Genomic DNA, 19,203 nt, shown 5'->3' with positions numbered 1-19,203 from the left:
AAGTGTGTTGTTTTACTTTTTAATTTTGATTATCAAAAATACTTCTTTGACTTAAGATTTATTTATAAAAGATTTGGAATAGGTAAAATTTGATCAAAAAACCGATTTGAGCTTTCTCAAAAATATATTTTGAATTTTTTTTTAAAATTTTGAAGAGCATTTCAAACTCTGATTCAAAGGGATAAATTACCTTTAAATATTTTAATTTTGAGATAAGTTTACGTGTTCATTTTTTTTAATTCTAAATCGTGAAAAAAAAAGATTAGAATCACCATTTGTTTTCTTAAAAATTATTTTTTAAAAAAACCGTTCTCGACTAAAATTATAATAAGAATTCAAAAATGGTTAATCTATTATTTCTTATAAGTATTAAGAAGTTTCCATATCGTTACGATTGGTAAAGCAGGAAACGTTAGCTAAATCCAAGAAAAACATAATAATGGATTTATTAGGGGACCAAACAAAACAAAATTCTAAAAGCAGAAAGCAACTTAATATTAAAGCATGTGAAAATATAAACATAATTTTCCTTTTAAAGTATTTTAACTTGTTAGTCTCAATGATGGTAGTAGGTCCTGTTTTACGGGATGTAGCACGCGATTCGTTAGACACCTTAGCAGACTCATTAATACTAATATCATGGGTAGACGCGGTCGCATCGCTATTTTTATTAGTGTTCGCAGCTTTGTTAGCCTTGAGTAAGATGTCGCAGTACCATTGAATGATAATAAACTTTCTGGCAAACTAGGATGGGAAAGGGGAATTTATTTATATTACAATATGAAGAAAACCTTTATATGAAATAACGATCTTTTATATCGTAGCCTATGCCTAAAGTTGTATCCAACATTTACGACATTTATCATTTATTTTTGGCATAAATGAATATTATATCAAAAGTATCTATTGTTTAGAAAAAACTTTCTATTTTAAGGGATAAAAATGGTGCGATACTTAACATAATAATTAAGCAATATAAATTATATTTTATGCGTTTATAAGAAATTTTAAAAAATTTACAAATTTCCTAAACAGATAGGGAAAAAATAAAAGTGTTAGGTAAAATAGTAGGCTCAGGCCAACCCATATCCAATATTTTACCTTTTATCTCATGAACCGATATCAAATAATAGGCATATTCACAAACGAATCGAATGATTTACTATTCGTTTTAGTAACGAATAGTAAAATAATTTCCTTTCGAATCGTATAATTATTTAATTCGTTCAAAAAGAAATAGTATACGAATAATTCATTATTCGATTCATACTCATTTTTGAATAATCCTATTAATTAATAATAAATAAATGGAGGTTAATTCTTTTTTCCCCCTATTTTCTCTTCTTTTTTTACTTCTAAAAGCTTGCTGGTGAAAATTAATTTTATTCAAGTCTATAAATTTACAAACTACAAGTCTTCGTTAAAATGGAAAAGGGCATTTTTTATGTCTTTTTTAAATTTTAAAACTAAAAAAATTTGTAGAAAATCTCTTTTTTTTCAAATAAACAAGTTTTTTTGTGGATTATATTTTATTTTATTTTTAAAAAAATCTATTAATGGTATTGGGGTTCATCTCTGATTAATTGTGTTTGTTTTGTTTCCCCTTCTAAAAAAATTTTTTTTAAAGTCAGATATGTGAGTTAGCAAGAGCAGCCAACGATATACAAGTATTTTTTTATAATATATTGACCCCAAATTAATATGATCGTCTTGCAGACTATCAGCGCCCCTTTTTATCATAAATTAACACAGATTATTTTGGCAAATCCTTATCGCTATATTTACTTAAAACTGAGGAAAACGCTAAAACGGCGCTAGGCCATTTTCAGTCAGTACGTTTTTTCAAAGCAGTTTCCTAAGTTTTTGATTTTTCTAAAAACTGAACAAATTATTTTGTTTTGAAATAAATTTTAAAAAAATTGCTGGAAAAATGCTGTCTAGGAAACCCCTTTGAAAAAAAGTTCTGTCTGGAAATGATTCAACTTGGACTTCTTCTCCTCAGTTTAATGATGAGGAGGGGGATTTTTTTTACAATCGGATGCTCCTGATATCAACCCCTTTTAGGTGATTCTATATCCCTTCGTAAAGACGGTGATCATCTAAACACAGATCATAGGGAACTTTTTAAGCATCCATTTGCCGCTGTAGGAATGGTTGTCTGTTCAATCCACCACTGCGTTAAGGCTGAAAGTAGGATTTTGGGGGGTAAAGAAAATAATCAAAGGAGAAGGGGGAATGAGACCAATTGTGATGATGTTTTCTCAAGGGCGTATCAAAAATTAATTTAGAAAATAAACAGTATAAAAAGTGCAAAAATAAATCGCTATATTTATATATAAGGAATAATTACCCTAATAAAAGGATCGTTTACACTATTTTCTTGTAGGTAGTTCAATAAGAGTCTCTGAAGTTTCAAAGTTTCTGGCTCCTTTTTCAATTCCTTTGAAAAAAATATAATAATAAAATAAAAAAATCATATCAAATTTAGTTGAATGTTATATTAAATAGGGTAAGGTGACTGATCGTACTTCTGCTTAGAAATAGATTATTTCCCATAGATATGGCTTAAGACTCATCATATTTAATTATATATATTGTATTGCATTATGGCTTAAAAGACTTATCTCATTTAATTATAAATATTATATTACATTTTAAGAAAATCAGTTATAAAATAAACTTTTATTATAAAACAAATAATTTTTGCTTACGCTAATCTATAAATAATATTCAAATTAATAAACTATACTATAGGACAGAAATAGTGGTTGGCTAAAAAAAATCAGATGTGATAAAAGAAACAGCTGATTGAAAAATAACTCCTTTTAATTGCATTTAATATTTTTTATTTTCAAATGAATACAATTAAAATTTTCTAAAATTGTACAAAAAAGGAAAGGGTTCATGTTTTCGTCAAAAATAATAAAACGAAAGTCGTTCATCATTTTTTTCAAAAAACGAACTTCGTTCATGAAAGCGTTTAATTTGAACGCGATAACATTATTTCTGAGTATCATAATGTATATTCAAACATTAGGACCACTAAATAAGGTCAGAAAAAGAAAAATTATTTTTTCAAACTTACATTGTACTGAAGAGAATCCTCGTTAGCTGTGCGAATCTGTTAAAAATAAATATTTTGTTTTAACATTAAAATGAGTGACGTCCTAAATTCTAGCGGGCGGATAATCGAATATAATTTTTTAAGAAATATATATTTGTAGGGGAAAAATAATCGCTACACTATCACGTGATTCGTATTGGGATTTTATTTTATCTCTTCCAACACAACAATATTCTTAAACCAAAAACCAATGTGTCTTGCATCTCAACAATCCAGTGTTATTATTTTATTTAAAAAAATCAATTTTAATCTTATAAAATATAAAGAATTTTTCTGTTGTATTAGGTCAATATGTGGAAACAAAATAACTTAATAAGTATATTATTAATATAAAAATATATTATTATCATGGTTTATCAAAATAATTATATAAAATAAATATATCGTAATTAATAGTAAAATTATTTTAGAGCTAAAAATTTATAATTAAGTGGCCATATGTTTTAAAATTGAGATACGGTCACCTTTAGGATTTATCGCCGATATTCTTCGAGGCATAGAACAATTTAGGTCTTTTATATTCATTTACAGATCAAACGTTTTTGGTAATGTTTAAAAAAATCTAAAAGTTATTTATAATGACAAAATTTTCAACACATTTTTAAAAAAAACTTTAGAACTCAATATACAAACGAGGCCAGATAATATTTTTTTTTCAATTTTTTTTAAAAATAATACATGGTTCCTTCTTATACTTTATCTTTATCATTTAGTTTCTTTTTACTAGTCTTATATTCATATTTATAAATTTTGTTTAAAAAATTTACTTGATCCAATATCTCCTTTAAAACGAGAGCATCGGATTGACTAGTCAAGGAATCCTTCCTGAGCTTCGAGGTAATCTTGCCCAAGTATTCCAAGGAAGCGAGCCTGAGGGCAATCTCAACTTTTCTATCGCTAAAATTTTGAACCTGTTTTTTTTTAAAGACCATTTTATAGTAAATATTTTTTTAATATATGATTCTTGCCTTATTTAACAAAAAATTTTAATCGAGAAGAACTAATCCTAGATATAAAAAAAAGTTATAAAAATGGCGATTTATGGAGAACTGTAGAGAAAATATAATTACTTCTACTTTTTGGGGACTTTAATTTATGTCAAAATCTATTCGATGGGAAAGAAAACAAGTCAACTTTGGAATATTAAATTTTTTTCTAACCAATATTCCTCCCAGTATTGTGAGAAGCAGTTCGGAAGCGGGCCATTCGGGTTTATTGACAGTCGTGAGTAAATCGTCGACAAAATGGTCGAAGAGAGTTCTAAAATCTTCTTCACACGATCTCACGCTGCATCTGATGAAAGGTAAGAAGATGTATAAATATTAAAATTCAAGGCAAGCTGTGTAAAGTGCATCGTAACCATTATATATCATTCTGGCACAACTTGAGCGCTAGAATTAGGCTGTCTATTTTTTTTAAATTATATACCAATATGAATGTATCGTGTTCATAGTAGGCCTAATTCTGGCATTAGTGAAACATAGGTTAGATTGACATCAAATATATAACCTTATATAGAGGTTGGTCAACCACAGAAAAAGATTGAGGAAGGCTTGGCGTGAATACTATAATAATAGACGGAATATAAAATTTCAAATTTTAACTTTTTCAGAAATATGGCTAAGAAGTTGTGCGCCGTTTTAGTCGCGTTTCCGTAAGAGTTCAGCGTCATTATATCGTGGTCGGGCAGATTCTACGGTGTATTAATTAAAATATCATTTTTCGATTTTATTTTGGTGTGCCAATTTTTTTTTGAAATTTAATGATTAAAATGGAAAGGGCTAAATTAAATATTATTTTTTTAAACCTTTAGGAAAGTTTGATCATCTTAATACATTATGGCTTTTACGAAAATAAAGGTAATTTAATTTACATTTAAATAAGCTTTGTTCATATTAAGGGAAATAGGTTAAGCCTTCAATAGCGGGAAAATTTAAGTTAAATGTAATGATAAAAAAAAATTATTAATGCAAAAATGTCTTCAAGAGGTAACGACTCTAGAGCGATTAATCTTTTTGAGCCCAAGATGAAAAGGTGATCAGTAATTTAAGGATTTTGGCAGGGCTTTCTACCTCTCGCTTCTATATATAAAGCTTAGTTGAATGCGGAAAGTATTTTTATTTCAATTTATCCACCCCCCCCCCCTCATATACCCCCTTAGAAATTTATTTTACCTTGTATTCGTTGTTGGCGTCTACTAATTGGTTATCGGTCGACATTTTAAAATGAAACAAGGGTGGAAAATCAACAATGCAATGAATAAGTTGAAGCACCAGAGCGCTGACCATTTGAATTGAGTCTTCAGAATTTATCCTTTTATTTATCAATTTGGGAGGGAATCGATCAATTAAATGTATTTATTTTAATAATACATGAATTTTAGTTAGAATGCTTAAAACGAAATATACCGACCATTATTTCGCTAAGTGAAATTGGGAGTCCTGTGTTAGTTTTATAAAGGGTTAAATTTGTCCAGTGTTTTAAATCGGGTGGTCCCACCTGGTCTCTGTCATTGACTTTACCCTAATTTAACATCATATTTATTAAAATTTTAAATAATATAAAAGAAATGAGGTAATAACGATTTATATAATAAACATTCTTGTTGGGGCAAAGTGATATGGGTATATTAAATTGTTAAAATGCTAATTCTGGTAAAAGCTTTTATTCTAAATATAATAAATCCTGGATTAAATTCAATTAGGATTAAGGTACATATGCAATTACTAGGGTTGACCAATAAGTTCCATTTTTTCATCTCTACTAGCAAGGAATTATTAATCTTTTCGGTTCAACTTCAGTCGTCTATGAACAGGTATATTTTAAAGCAAGCAATTATTAAGGGGAATACGAGAATGTTAAATAAAAAATTTGAATTAAATTATTTAAGTAGCTACGCTAAATCTAGCCATCCACGATACTCAAGTCTAAAAATATATCCTTAAAATATTGATTTTAAATAATAATATAGGAACAAAATTCAAAACTAATTACATAATTAAAAAATTGATTGGACAATTACTTGTAAGATCTTAAATTGCGTTTGGACAGGGGCAAACGGGCTAAAGATGACAAAATGTCCTCTAAAATTAATTGTCGATGTTTGTCGTATTTAGAAAATATCTTTGAAAATTATATTTCAAAAAATAATAATTAATATTTTTCAAAAGGTTATCAAATTGGTTCTTTTATTTATTTATTTTTGAGATAGATTGACAAAAAGATAACAAAATTAATATTGACGAAATATCTCAAAAATAAAAAAATATACTAACGAATAAGTATCATCAAATAAAAAGTTGTTTTCTTTGATCTATTTTTAAATTTCCTTCCTTTCTTCCCATTTAGAATAGAAACTTGTCTTATTTAATTATTACTCAAAATTAAAGGAGTCACTATTTTATAAACAAGATTAATAATTTTATTTTTATAGAATACGAATCAAAAAATAAGGAAGCAAAATGTTGCAAATATTTACTAAGGGACTCTCATTTACTTCGCTTATCGAAAATTTACATCTAGGTACAAGTGTTTGATAAATTGCTCTATTTATACTAACTGCAAAACGGCAGCCGTTTTATTCTAAGTCTAAAACAGGTTCAAACTTGAAAATTCAAAGTATAAGAAAAATCAATTCGCGTCTCATAATTTAGGCGACTTGACGTTACTAACTAAATACTTAAATCGTTACACCAGGAACAAAAAATGGTAAAGCTAGTTCGAGATATAGGTTATAAAAAAAATGGGAACATTAAAACTAGGACTGTGCAGATCTACAAATCTAATATCTTCATATAATGGTCTAAAACAGATCTGATCATAGGAATCTTATATACACCAACCAATACGATCACTCGTATCTGATATCGGATTGGCTACATGTTTAACCAAATTGAGATGAAATAAATATTAATTATTTGGTGCGCCATCATAAGAGGTGTGATGTTTTCATTATATTTGTTTGAACTATTTTTTTTTCAAATATGTTATAATCATGTGCACACAGAGGAAGGAAAACAAATACGATTAACTTCAATAATAAAATTTCGCATTATATATCGTAAATTCTTAATTGAAAGGTATCGTGATACTTTTTAAGAGGTAAAATTCTAAGCCCCCCAAAATATGAATTATATTCTGGTTCTGCACGTTTCTCTAACGTCGCGTTTAAAAGCTTTTCTTTAAAGCTGTGTATAAAAGTTTCCAATCTTAAAAGTTAATACATCCTATTATTTTAACTAGTGTTGTTATTTTATCCAAAAAAATATTACGGAAACTTGTCGATTTTGCTCATAGATAGCAGGGTTAGCAAAATCTTGAGACTTAGGCAATATTTTTCTGGCTAAAATATTGAGTGAGGTGTTTTTAAAAATAGGGACAAATCGAATGATTTAACAAGACTACTTTTATCATTAAACGCGTTTTAAGTGCATCGTAAATTAAGTAATTAACGGTTGCTCAAATCAATAAAAAGTATTATTATTTTAGTGGTTTATCAAAAAATCATTTATATTTTCAAACATGATTACAAATCACTTGAAGTAAAAATTTTACAAAATGGCGATTCAAATCTAATCGTATAATTTATAATTACTTTGTTTTAATCGGGTTCATAAAATTCCAGAAAATATTTGTTTTGAAAGGGGTTAAAATAAAAAAGAAAAGTTTATTTTATAAATAACTACTTAAGAAAAAAAAATATATAGACGAATATCATTACCGAAGTTATGAGTCTTAGAGCGTTCAATTGTAAGTCGCTTATATTTTCGACGAAAAATGGCTGGGTTCCTAACGACGAAATCTATTTTATTAAACGAATAATTTTATATTTAAGGAAAGAGAATAATGCAATGTTTAAAAAGTTGAGAAATTTTAACCTTCTTCTCCAAAAACTACGATTAAAATTAGAAATTATTGAGACATGCAGTACTATAGGTAATTACTATATTTTTAGCCGTTTATGCCAATTATTGGCCGCTAAAAAATCGGCTAAAAGGAGTTTCAAGCCAAAAATTATCACTTTGGACTAGGGGTTTTTCAACAACTCAAATTTTGAAATAAACAAATATATATTAAAACGTAACAGTAACGGATTTTCTTTGGTACGTGACTGTAGATTGAGCCAAATTAACTGGCATTTAGCCATTACCCAACTATACTCAGTAAATAAGTAACCGGGTAGTGTTGTTGATTATCAGATGGAGCCAAACGGGATCCACTCATTTAGATTGTAAAAACATATCTCTCGACTTGTTTATCATTCGAGATAAGTCGGGATAAATCATTGCAACGAAATCTACAAATGTCGGGCCATTCGACTCTACCGGAAAATTAACAACACTGATATGAGTTAGATGCCTGATCCGAGTTTGTATTCAAATTTTGGTCTATTATGGCCAAGATGGATTTTATATGTTCTAACCTGGGTTTTTAAAAAAAAAGGATTTTAACATAACTAAGGGTGGCATAACTAAAGCCTGGGTCTGTACTGTAGGTTTCTAAAATATTTCGTAAAAATATCATAAAATGTTTTTATATTGCCGCTAATTACCAGTATGATGGACGAATCGGTAAACGTTTGCACCTCTATCAGTTCGGCCAGCATATTAACTATCTCGTTTAATTTGTTATAAAGAGTGAGAGTGCATTTGCTTTCGACCTGATGGCTTTTATGTCGTTTACTCTTCACGTAAAAATCTTTTTTTTATTGGAAGAAGCAAAATTTTTTTATAATACAAAAAACAAATAACTAATGCATTCCAAAAAATAAAAAATAAATTTACATTTTTAAATTTTTAAATTTTTTTGAAAAATTTTTTTAAATTGTTACTGGACATCCAAAATATAAATTTTTTAGTCCGAACCATACTATAACCTCTGGTGGCCAAAAATGTCGTTGATCAAAAGGTCATAGAGTCATGAAAAAATATTTCCCTATAAACAAAATATAATGTTTTAAAAAGCCACAATCCTGATTTATGCAGATTAGCCTGTAAAATATCAAGGTATCTCATCTAATTATAAAAATCAATGGCGAGATAGATGTTCCAGCCTATGGATTGGCCAAGTAGTTATATAGTGAGAATTAAGTTCAAGCTCATTTGACAAAAAAAAGAACATTAAATCGATTTTTGATAAATACCTTTGGACTTGTTTATCTTGTATACCGGATCGAATTCGGGGTATATTGTATTGATCAAATGGTATTTGGTAAACTGAATGATGATCTCAATCACGTCCTCCATAAACAACTAAAGTATGGCGGGGGTCCAATATGAAAATAAAAAAAGGGGATTTATAAAAAAAATTATCGCTGATAAATTTTTTGAGTGAGTTGCAATTTTAAAAACACCCAATGTCATGTAGATAAAAACTATATTTAATTGCAACCACATAATTAAAAGTGGAGAAAATAACACGATAATTATAATTTTGCCAATAAATGAAATGTTGAACTACATCCCAGCAAGCAATACACAATTATATTCCATTTTGAAATAAATTGTGCAATTATTTTGATCTTTTACACCTGCTCTTTACACGGTTGTTTGATTTAAAACTACTTACCTACTTACGAATAAAATCGCGCGATGTTAATAGCTTGCTAGGACCTTGGTTTATGTATAAAAAAAATAATATGAGACGTGAATAACCTTTTTTGATATGTGGGAAGACGTTAAGACGTAAAGAGAGGTTAAACAACAATCCGCGCTGCGGAATACTCGCTCCCAAGCTAGTTCTTCCCATAATTTGGTTTCGTCCTCGTTCTCATTACCCTTGTGGAATAAAAAAAAGAGTGATTTATGAGTTTTAAACCAAAAAAATAATAACGATAAAAAAAACTTATACACTTGATTGAGAGTGAAAAAAATTAAAGGCAACATACCCATATTTACCCCTAGGCCCCTCATAAAATTTGCTATATACCTTCTTAGGAGCTGACCTATTATTTACTGAAAGATAATATAGATGTGAATGGATCCTACCCCCCCCTGCCGTTATGTAAACACTGGACATGTTTTGCATATAAGTGAAAGTGTACTTGTTGCATTAGAGGGAGAACTTTCATGCCGTCTTTGATATTCCAGATAAACACGTTGAATACTTTAATCATCTTCTCTACGTTGAGCTTTTTTTTTTAAAAAAGAATAATAAAATGTTATTTATTATAATCTAAATACTTAATATATAATATTTTTTGTGGCAATTTTGTGTATTTTCATTAGATATTTCTGAAAAGCTTTCACTTATTAACTTCAAAATTGCTAAAATAAACTTTCAAAACAATCAAATCAATTGCAATTAGTATTTTCAAAACATGAATTTAGCTAATTTTTTTAACAAAACCGGCTAAATCAAGATTTTAGCCCAAAAAATATTACCAGAATCGCGAGATTTGGTCAAGAGGGCCGACCCTTTCTGCAATCTATAAGCAAAATCTCGAAGCTTAAATGATTAATTTTTTGGCTAAAATCTTTATTCTTTATTTTTTCATTTTTTTAAAAATAGTGTCTAAATTAGTAATTTTAACAACACTATACAATATTAAAATTAATTATATCAACATTAAATTGCTAAATATAAAATAATAAAAGTTTTACAATTGTATCGTTATATCATATTAATAACCTTCCCCCCCCCAAAAAACAATCTTCGACAGGGTTTAACAAAAATTTGAAAATTATGCTATTTATTTTTTTAAAAGATCTGCGAAATTTTTTTTTTCATTTTTTTAAAAAAAAACATCAAGGGAGGAAAATCAAAGAAGCTTGTTTTTACAAAATACTTTTTATTTTGGTCATAAATCTTCTTTGAGCATATGTTAATCCCATCAGGATAAAGTAAATCGTCGGCTGAGTATTGTAGTGTTTTATCTTCATTTTTCAAAATGGTTCAGGAGAGCATTTTCAAAAAAAATGTTTCTTGTATTTTAAATCAGGAGATTAATAACACTAATAATAATGCAAAATACAGGATTATTCTAAATTATAGTTGAATATTTTTAGTGTTGATATGGGGAATTTTTAGTGCTGAAGAATTGACTTTATCGAAAATGCATTTTGCAAAAATGTGGATATAGAACACTATAATACTCAGACATCGAAATGGTATTTATTTTTATAAATATTGATATATTTTAATTTTAATGTAAAATCGTTTAATTAAAATTTAATAGGTTGATTATTAATAAATTAATATTTTAAATTCAACTTGATTTTAATAAATAAAAGTTAAAAATTCCGATATAACATTTCTATATTTATCAGGGTAAAGGAACGGAAAGTTCTGGAAACGAATCTTTGGGAAATATTATGCAATGCTATAGGAATGAGAACGAGATTCCGGGAATGTTGCAGGAACAGTACCGGGGAATGTTTCGAAAAATGAGAATTTTAATTAAATTTATTATATATCCATTAAACATAATAATTATAATAGCTCATTCATAAATTTTAGTTATTCTTTCATTCCAGTTTGCTTCACATAACAATATTATTAATTCACTTCAAGTAATATTATTAATTCACTTTAAGTAATATTATGTTTATGTGATTAAGATTACAAGAACTTTGTCTAAAATAAAATAAAAATTATAAAATAAAAGTTCTAAATTTCAATAAATGATTTTCATAAATGAATTTAATGTTGAGAGGTATTTTTCGACTCTAGAATAGTTTATTGACATCACCGTGCAAATACAAATGACAATCTTTCAGAAAATGTCTAAATTAATGCTTAGAATGTAACAATCGATCTATAATCACAATAATATCACCGCGCAAATAATGATAATCTTTCAGAGAGTGTTTAAAATAATGCTTAGAATGTAAATTGCGTCAGGCTTACAACGTTGGAATAATTGAGTGCCTTCATCTTAGCAGCTTCTGTAGCCAGAGAATTGTGAAGGTATTTGACGATCAAAGAATCGGTCGGGATATCTATGTCATCGTCCATGTTTTGATCTTTGTCTATGAATTTATTTTCCATTTAAAATAAAATGGAATATAGTTTGAAGAAGTAAATTTACACGCTCACACCGATTATTTATTTATTTTTAAATTTAAATCCCAAATTTTATTATTTTCTAAAAATTTGACAAATTTGTTTAAAGGATCGACAATCCTGCCTGAGTTAGATCTTAATTTTTGGGGTCACAAATACATTTCAAATCTTATTTATTAAAACTTATACTCCAAAATTTAAGATCAACTATAATTCAAAATTTTATTTTTCCGCATTTTCTTTTTCATTAGCAAATTCGAAATATGATCAAAACTAAACCAAATTTCAGGGTTATTCATCAAAAAAAAAATTCTCGCTCGAAATAAAACAAAACTGTATTCCATCCTATCTATCGCAATGTAAAAAGATCGTTTAATAAGCTTACAATCTACTCTATACTTAATAAATCTGTAAATAAATAACCGAGGAAATTAAAAGTGAAAAGGTAGATGAAAGGATTAATTCATTTTTCATTTAGAATCTATGCAACATTATTAATGTATCACTTATTGTTTGTTAGTTGTGATGAATAATTAAATGGGCATTTAAAATTATTTTTAAATGTCAAATATTTTCTAATTAATTGCTGTTTATAGTTTCCGATTTCTCAAAGTTGTAGCTAATTTTTAATTTTCAAAATTGTTTTATGCGAGAAATATCATTCATACAATATAGTTAGAGTATGATAAAAAACATTTTAATGATTACTTTTGTGGAAGAAAAGAGAAGGGATGTCGGCTTCTTCCGATTGCTCAATAACCTTTTCCATCAACCTATCGAATTTCCCAAATAAAGGGCTATCCATAATTTCTTGAAGAATAATAATTTTAGTTTTAAAAAAACATTTATAGTTATTGTATATTTTGTAATAGAAAAACGAACAAAAATTTCTTTAATAAATACTGCTTTATTGCATAACAGTATTGAGACCTGCAAAGTCGACATGGCCCGCTGGGCAAAAATATTTTCCAGCTAGATAACTTGGACAAAATATTTCTCCGGACAAGGCTCGGCAACTTGTACTAAATATTCAGGAGAATTTGACAAATTTTTTTGAGATTAAAAGAATTAGGCAAATTTTTGTCGTTTTCTATCATAAAATAAATCATCCTAGTACTCAGAATTCAAGTAGGGCCAGCAGGTTCTCTAGCCTGGAAATTAACAATTAGAAAAAGGCACTAATATACTTTAAAATAAGGTAAATAGAATAAAAATATTGTTAAGAAATATCATTTTTTTAAAAAAAAAAAAGAAACCTTCAATAGTGAACGTATCTTTGAATTGTTGACTCTTTTTGTTCCGTTTCTTGTACTTGATCACTAAAAGAGAATAATAGTAAGGTAATGTTAATAATGTATCTAGATTAGCGATTTCGTTAATTAAAAGTGGGTCCATACAAGCGCCATTTTGTGATTTGCACGTCATTAATTGTTTATTTATCATTTTATGAATGCACACAAAATGACGCTACAGCTGACTCTTATGTATGGAAATTTATTTATTAAATGAATAGCTTATCTAGTAGTATATATATTAGAGGTCTGGATTGGGAGGTGGGGTTTCTGCCCGCCAGCCCACGCCCGCCCATCTTAAGAACGGACAGGCGGGCTGGTTACAAAATTCTTTAAACTATGGGCGGGTGAGAGGGTGGGTTAAGAAATTAAACAATGGGCGGGCGGGTTAAGTAAATTTAATTTAAAAAATTAAAATGTCCTTTTTTGGTATCATAAAAACTTTTTTCTTAAAATAAATAAACTTTTTTTATATTTAAAACTAATTTGGTGGAAATGACAAGAAAGAATTTGCCAAAGCTATCAAGATTAGCAAGAAAAATATTGGCAATTCCAGCAATTCTGAAAGAGGATTTAGAATTGCTGGAAGGTTTTTGGAACAAAGAAGAACGTGTTTGAATCCAGAAAATGTCGATTCATTATTTTTGCATTATAATTACATATAATATCAATTTTTATATTTTTTTCATAAATTATCTATAATTTAAATTGTAAATTATAAAACTTTTTGTAGAGATAGAGATATAATGTTGAAATTTTTTTTATTAGATGTTTAAAAAATTTTAATAAATAATGAGTGGGAGAGTAAAAAATTTTAGACTAATGGGAGGGCAGGTATTTTTTGAAAATTATGGGTGGGTGGGTTAAAATTTTTTTAAACATTGGGTGGGTGGGCTTATGGTCCAAAAACCCGCCCAATGCAGACCTCTATTATATATATATCATTAGATAATGTAGAGAAAGGTTGATTCAATAAAAAAAATATATTTATAAAAAACATGATAACATTTCATCTTTTTACAAAACCTAAATTATTGATGTTAAACGGGCTCGATGATTTCAGCCAACATAATATTAAGCCCGTTTCGAGATTTCGTTAAAAAATGTTTACACCTTTCTGACATTTATGAACAAAATCTCCAGGTTTGCGTAATATTTTTTGGCTAAAATATTGGGATAAGCGTTTAAAAAAATCGAGCCGTTTAACAACACTAACCCAACTCCATTCGATTGGATAACTTATTTAAAATATTATGTCTTAAAATCTCTAATAATCTTCCGCCAATGACATATAATACTTATCTAGACTGACGCATTTATTCATTAAAAATACATTTTAGAGTCATTGAATACAAATCAGTTGGTGACATTCCCTTGTAATTTTAATTGTTTGTATGGAAAACCAAAATGGGGTGCCACAAGCTGATTTATATTGATATGCATTTAAATGAACGAGTTGTCAGTCAATTTTTTAAAAAATTTATAAGCATTTCAAACCTGTAGCCGCCTTATCATCCTCTTCATCACCGCTATCCGAGCTCTGTTCACTTTTAACCAAATTTTTCCCCAATACTGAGGTATCCTTCTTAATTTCACGTGTACTGTGGCCTATCGTGGTACCGTCTACCCTGCTGTTTAATTTTGGGGGTCTGCCTTTTTTCTTGGCGCCATGTTTCGCGTGTTGTTTGGCCTCCTCAGCTGCAGTAATTTTACTCTTGCCCCGTTTCACGCTTTCCATGTAAGATTTTTTCTTTTTCTTTTTACTACCAAAATCGCTGAACTTGTCCTTGTCGCAATCGTAATTAGAGTCATCGCTATCGTCCGGGATTTGCTCGTCTGGAGAACCGCTTTCGTTTTCATCCCCTTTCTCATCCGGCGATTGAGAAGGTGAGGAGTCTGAATCGATTCTCTTCCTAAACTTTTGGTTATGGGTCGATTTACTATTATTGCGGTGGCTGAAATGGGCGTCGTTAGCTGTGTTAGAGCGCTCGTAATTAGGATTTGGGTCGAGAGTGACAATTCCTTTGGATTCTTTGGAGATGCTAGTTTTAAACTTGGGAGGGAGAGGGGGGTAAAAAAAGGATGGTTATTAAATCATTATATCAAATCACGAGCCATTCGCTCACCTCGTTCATCTCCAATAAAAATATTTATGAAGATTAAAGATCATACGAGTTATTAATAAAAAAACTCAATAATTTAAATATTGAGTTTGATATACATATAATATATTAGTAAGTAATAGATTGATAATTCTGGGGAGAATTTTTTTTCTTATTCTACATGGTCATCTAAAGTCCAGTAGAAAGTTTAAAACTAAACTTTTATTATGACTAAGACTTCCAACTTTTGCAAATATTTTTTTTGATTATTCATGTTTCATTAAATTTACGCCACAAACCAATATTTAAAAAAATTAACGAAAATAAGATTAAAATCAATTAAAATGAATTAAAGATGGTGTTATATTTCAAGAAGCCAAAAGCTTTTTTATTGGGCAAAATAATCGATTTAAGGGTAATATTATGTGGAAAAATTAAAGATAGTGCTATATTTTTAAACAGCCAAATATCTTTTTCGTTGTTTTATAACATTTTGAGGTACTATATACATTAAATAAAAAATTTGAATTATTCTGAACGTGTCAAAGGTACTAAAAAAATCGATCTCAATCCTTTCCGGAAGTGATAAAACAGAGTTAATTTTTATTTTAAATAGAATTCATTAGATTTGACTAATTATGATCGTGATCTCATTTGATAGTAAAGTCGTCCACTTTTCTGATTGGTCATTTAATCGTAAATTTAAATTATATCTTAAAAAAATTATTCATAAATTTTCTTATATATTAAATAAATCATGGAATGGAACGTTACGGGAACGAAGTTTTGAGTAAATTTAAACGGCGGAGCCTTCCCAGAACGTTTCTGAAATTATATATAAATTTCTTATTTATTTTTATAATTTTTTTTAACCCATCTAACAGGTGTATATATATTAAGTTCTTTTTATATTCTAACCTTAGAAATGGTACACTTGGAATTTTTTTTATTCCAAATAAGATTGGAAAACTGTAGAAAACTGGTTCATTAGAGTTAAAGGAAGCAAATTCAATGTTCCAAAAGGAGAGCAGTTTTCCAGTTATTTTATAGGCCAATGGACCAAGTGTAAAATAAGATTTCAAAAAATTAATTCCTTGTTATCACAAAACTTCATTTCAGCCCTCAACAAAAGGGAAAAAATGCTAATGAATTAATTACTTTGTTATGCCTTATATCTAGATCGTAGGTTTAAATCTCTTTTGAACGAAGAGGAAAATAATATAGCTGTAAATTATTTATTGGCGACATGGGAACATGTTAAATTTCAAGGATGACGGCTTAATTATAATAAGTAATTTGGATAAATCTTCTTGAAGAAGGACAAGAATATGATGAATTAGAAATATTTTTAAGGTCCAAGATTAAAAAAGAAAAAGGGCAAAACTTAAAAAAAGGATGATATTCTATCAACTATAATAAGAAATCCAGCGAATCCTCTATATTAATCAAAAAAATTTCTAGAATACTGAGAATCCAATAAAATAAAAAATTCTGTACTGTATGAATTGGCCCAAATTGTATTGGCAACTTCATATATCCAAGTGAGTGCTTAACATTATTTTTCGACACTCAAATTGATACTAACACCATAAAGAACCAATATAAATGGTAATATTTTAGAAAATATATTATTGCTTCGATGTAATAATAGATTCATTTAATGATTAAATAAAGATTAATTGAAATGTGTAGATTAAAAAAATATATTTAGATATCGGAACCATTTTTAACCGGGACTGGAATGAGAACATGAATTGATCCGGGAACCCGAAATAAATGTATAGTTAAGATAATTAACTGAATAAAAATTTATATTAATAATGATGTCATCCATTTTGATCGAAATGGATGAAAATATGATCAACATCTTATTCCAGTTCTTAAGCTTTTTAATGCCTCCAAATATAGGTCTCTATAATTTATATTTTTCGAGTAACCTTTTAAGTAAAATACAAATTTGTAAGGAAGTACCAATATTATTTATCGGATCGGGTCGATATTTCATCTTTTTAAAATATCGGTTATCGGCTGATATAATAAAAATTTTCGATCCGATGCTATAAATTTAAGTTATATATACCTATAAAACCATTTTAATTATTAATTTAAATATTTATTTTAAATTTTATATAATATTTATTTTTTTATCATTAAAAAATAAAAATATTTTATATACTTTTAGATTCATGAATATAAACTATAACTGATTATGATAATATATTTAATAAATGATTTATGTTATGGTATATTTAAATTATATATGTTATACTATTAAAAAGTATACGAGATGAGTAGATGTATGTATTGGAGGTCTGCATTTCAAGATTAGAAGGGTAGCGAGAATTAAAAAAATTTAAGTAATGAGCGGGCGTGGGTGGGTGAATTTTTAATATTTTTCAGGGGAAATGAGCAGAACAGACTTTAATTTATTAAAAGGTAATAGTTTTATTTCATAATATTGCATATTATATATGTTTAATTAAAAATACATTAAATAAAATTAATGAATAGCCAGCCATTAAAATAATTTAAAACATTAGGCGGATAGGCGGGTTAAACAAAATTTATAGATGAATGAAGTTATGGGCGGGTAACTTTATTATAAAAATTACTTGTGAGAGGGCGAGTGGGTTAATTTCCAAACAAAGAGTGGGCGAGTTTTTTGGATAAAAACAGGCCCATTGCACACCTCTAGTAGGCTTTAAAAATTAAAACGATTTGTGTCTTTACAAGATATAAAATCAGATATGATATCTGATCGAATCGGTAATCGGCCTATATCAATTTAATATCGGTTCGGATCGACCTCCAAAATGTGGTATCGATACACCCCTAAAAATTTGAGAAAGCCTTTTTACCACTCAACACGATCATATCTCATGAATCTACAGAGCTGGAGCAATAAAATTTTGATAGTAATAATGTTTAAAACATACCTAACTATCGTTAAGTACAATTTGAAAGATGCATGAAAATTCTCTGATCTCATGTGCAATGACCTAAAAATAATTTTTTTTTAACTTTTAACCCTGTATCTATCTCCACTGAGTTCTAGTTTCTAAACCAACTATAACCCATTTCATCTTCATACTCATTTTTATAGAAATTGAAATAATAAGACCAAGGATGCTAGTTTTTTTCATCAATTTGACTTAGAATGACCCTATTATAATTTGGGCTTTATAAGTTTAGTTGATTAATGTCTAAATGTAGGCTTATTCGGCTCAACCTACAGGTGGGTGCAGAAGAAAATATATTAACATGCGTTTTCGTTTATATTACTTTCTTTCAAATTTGAGCTGCTATATTTTAAAAGAAAAATCCCAAAGCCAAAGTGATAGTTAAGAATTGGCTTAAATGACTAAAAATATAGTAATTACCCAACTACACTTGTATGGGATAAAAAGGAATGAAGTAAATTAAACTGGAATTATCTTATTTTATCATTATCTTAAGAAGAGATTGGCATAATAAATATTATTTATTGCCATTATTTGTAATATATAATATCAAGTCGGTTGCAGGAAACATTTTCCGAACAAAAGAAAGTGCAGTGAATGGATTATGAACAACATAGAAATCCTGAACTTGATATTAAAAGTTACACAGAGTTATCTATTCTCATATTAACTAGGTATATAGATTTGATTTTGAGAAGGGGGTGGGGCCCACAATAATCTGT

General features: G+C 28.3%; 1 protein-coding gene across 1 annotated transcript in view; it reads right to left on the bottom strand.

The window, feature by feature from the left end:
- Nucleotides 1-19,203, bottom strand: part of LOC135928524 (nipped-B-like protein A) — a 45,228-nt gene that overhangs the window by 23,706 nt on the left and 2,319 nt on the right. The window contains exons 7-23 of the mRNA XM_065464980.1: nt 14,917-15,472; nt 13,384-13,446; nt 12,836-12,937; nt 11,972-12,093; nt 10,167-10,253; nt 9,778-9,900; nt 9,267-9,375; nt 8,676-8,821; nt 7,845-7,925; nt 6,147-6,247; nt 5,299-5,437; nt 4,729-4,817; nt 4,285-4,417; nt 3,892-4,035; nt 3,086-3,121; nt 2,351-2,440; nt 548-744 (exon numbers count right to left, since the gene is read on the bottom strand). Of these exons, the coding sequence (XP_065321052.1) occupies nt 548-744; nt 2,351-2,440; nt 3,086-3,121; nt 3,892-4,035; nt 4,285-4,417; nt 4,729-4,817; nt 5,299-5,437; nt 6,147-6,247; nt 7,845-7,925; nt 8,676-8,821; nt 9,267-9,375; nt 9,778-9,900; nt 10,167-10,253; nt 11,972-12,093; nt 12,836-12,937; nt 13,384-13,446; nt 14,917-15,472 (2,318 nt within the window). The remainder of the gene's footprint in view (nt 1-547; nt 745-2,350; nt 2,441-3,085; nt 3,122-3,891; nt 4,036-4,284; nt 4,418-4,728; nt 4,818-5,298; nt 5,438-6,146; nt 6,248-7,844; nt 7,926-8,675; nt 8,822-9,266; nt 9,376-9,777; nt 9,901-10,166; nt 10,254-11,971; nt 12,094-12,835; nt 12,938-13,383; nt 13,447-14,916; nt 15,473-19,203) is intronic.

Source organism: Gordionus sp. m RMFG-2023, chromosome 4, assembly GCF_954871325.1.
Source record: "Gordionus sp. m RMFG-2023 chromosome 4, tfGorSpeb1-WG-v2, whole genome shotgun sequence".
In the NCBI taxonomy this organism is placed as follows: domain Eukaryota; kingdom Metazoa; phylum Nematomorpha; class Gordioida; order Chordodea; family Parachordodidae; genus Gordionus; species Gordionus sp. m RMFG-2023.
Note: the sequence above shows the minus strand (reverse complement) of the source record. Positions and strands in the feature narration are given on the sequence as shown.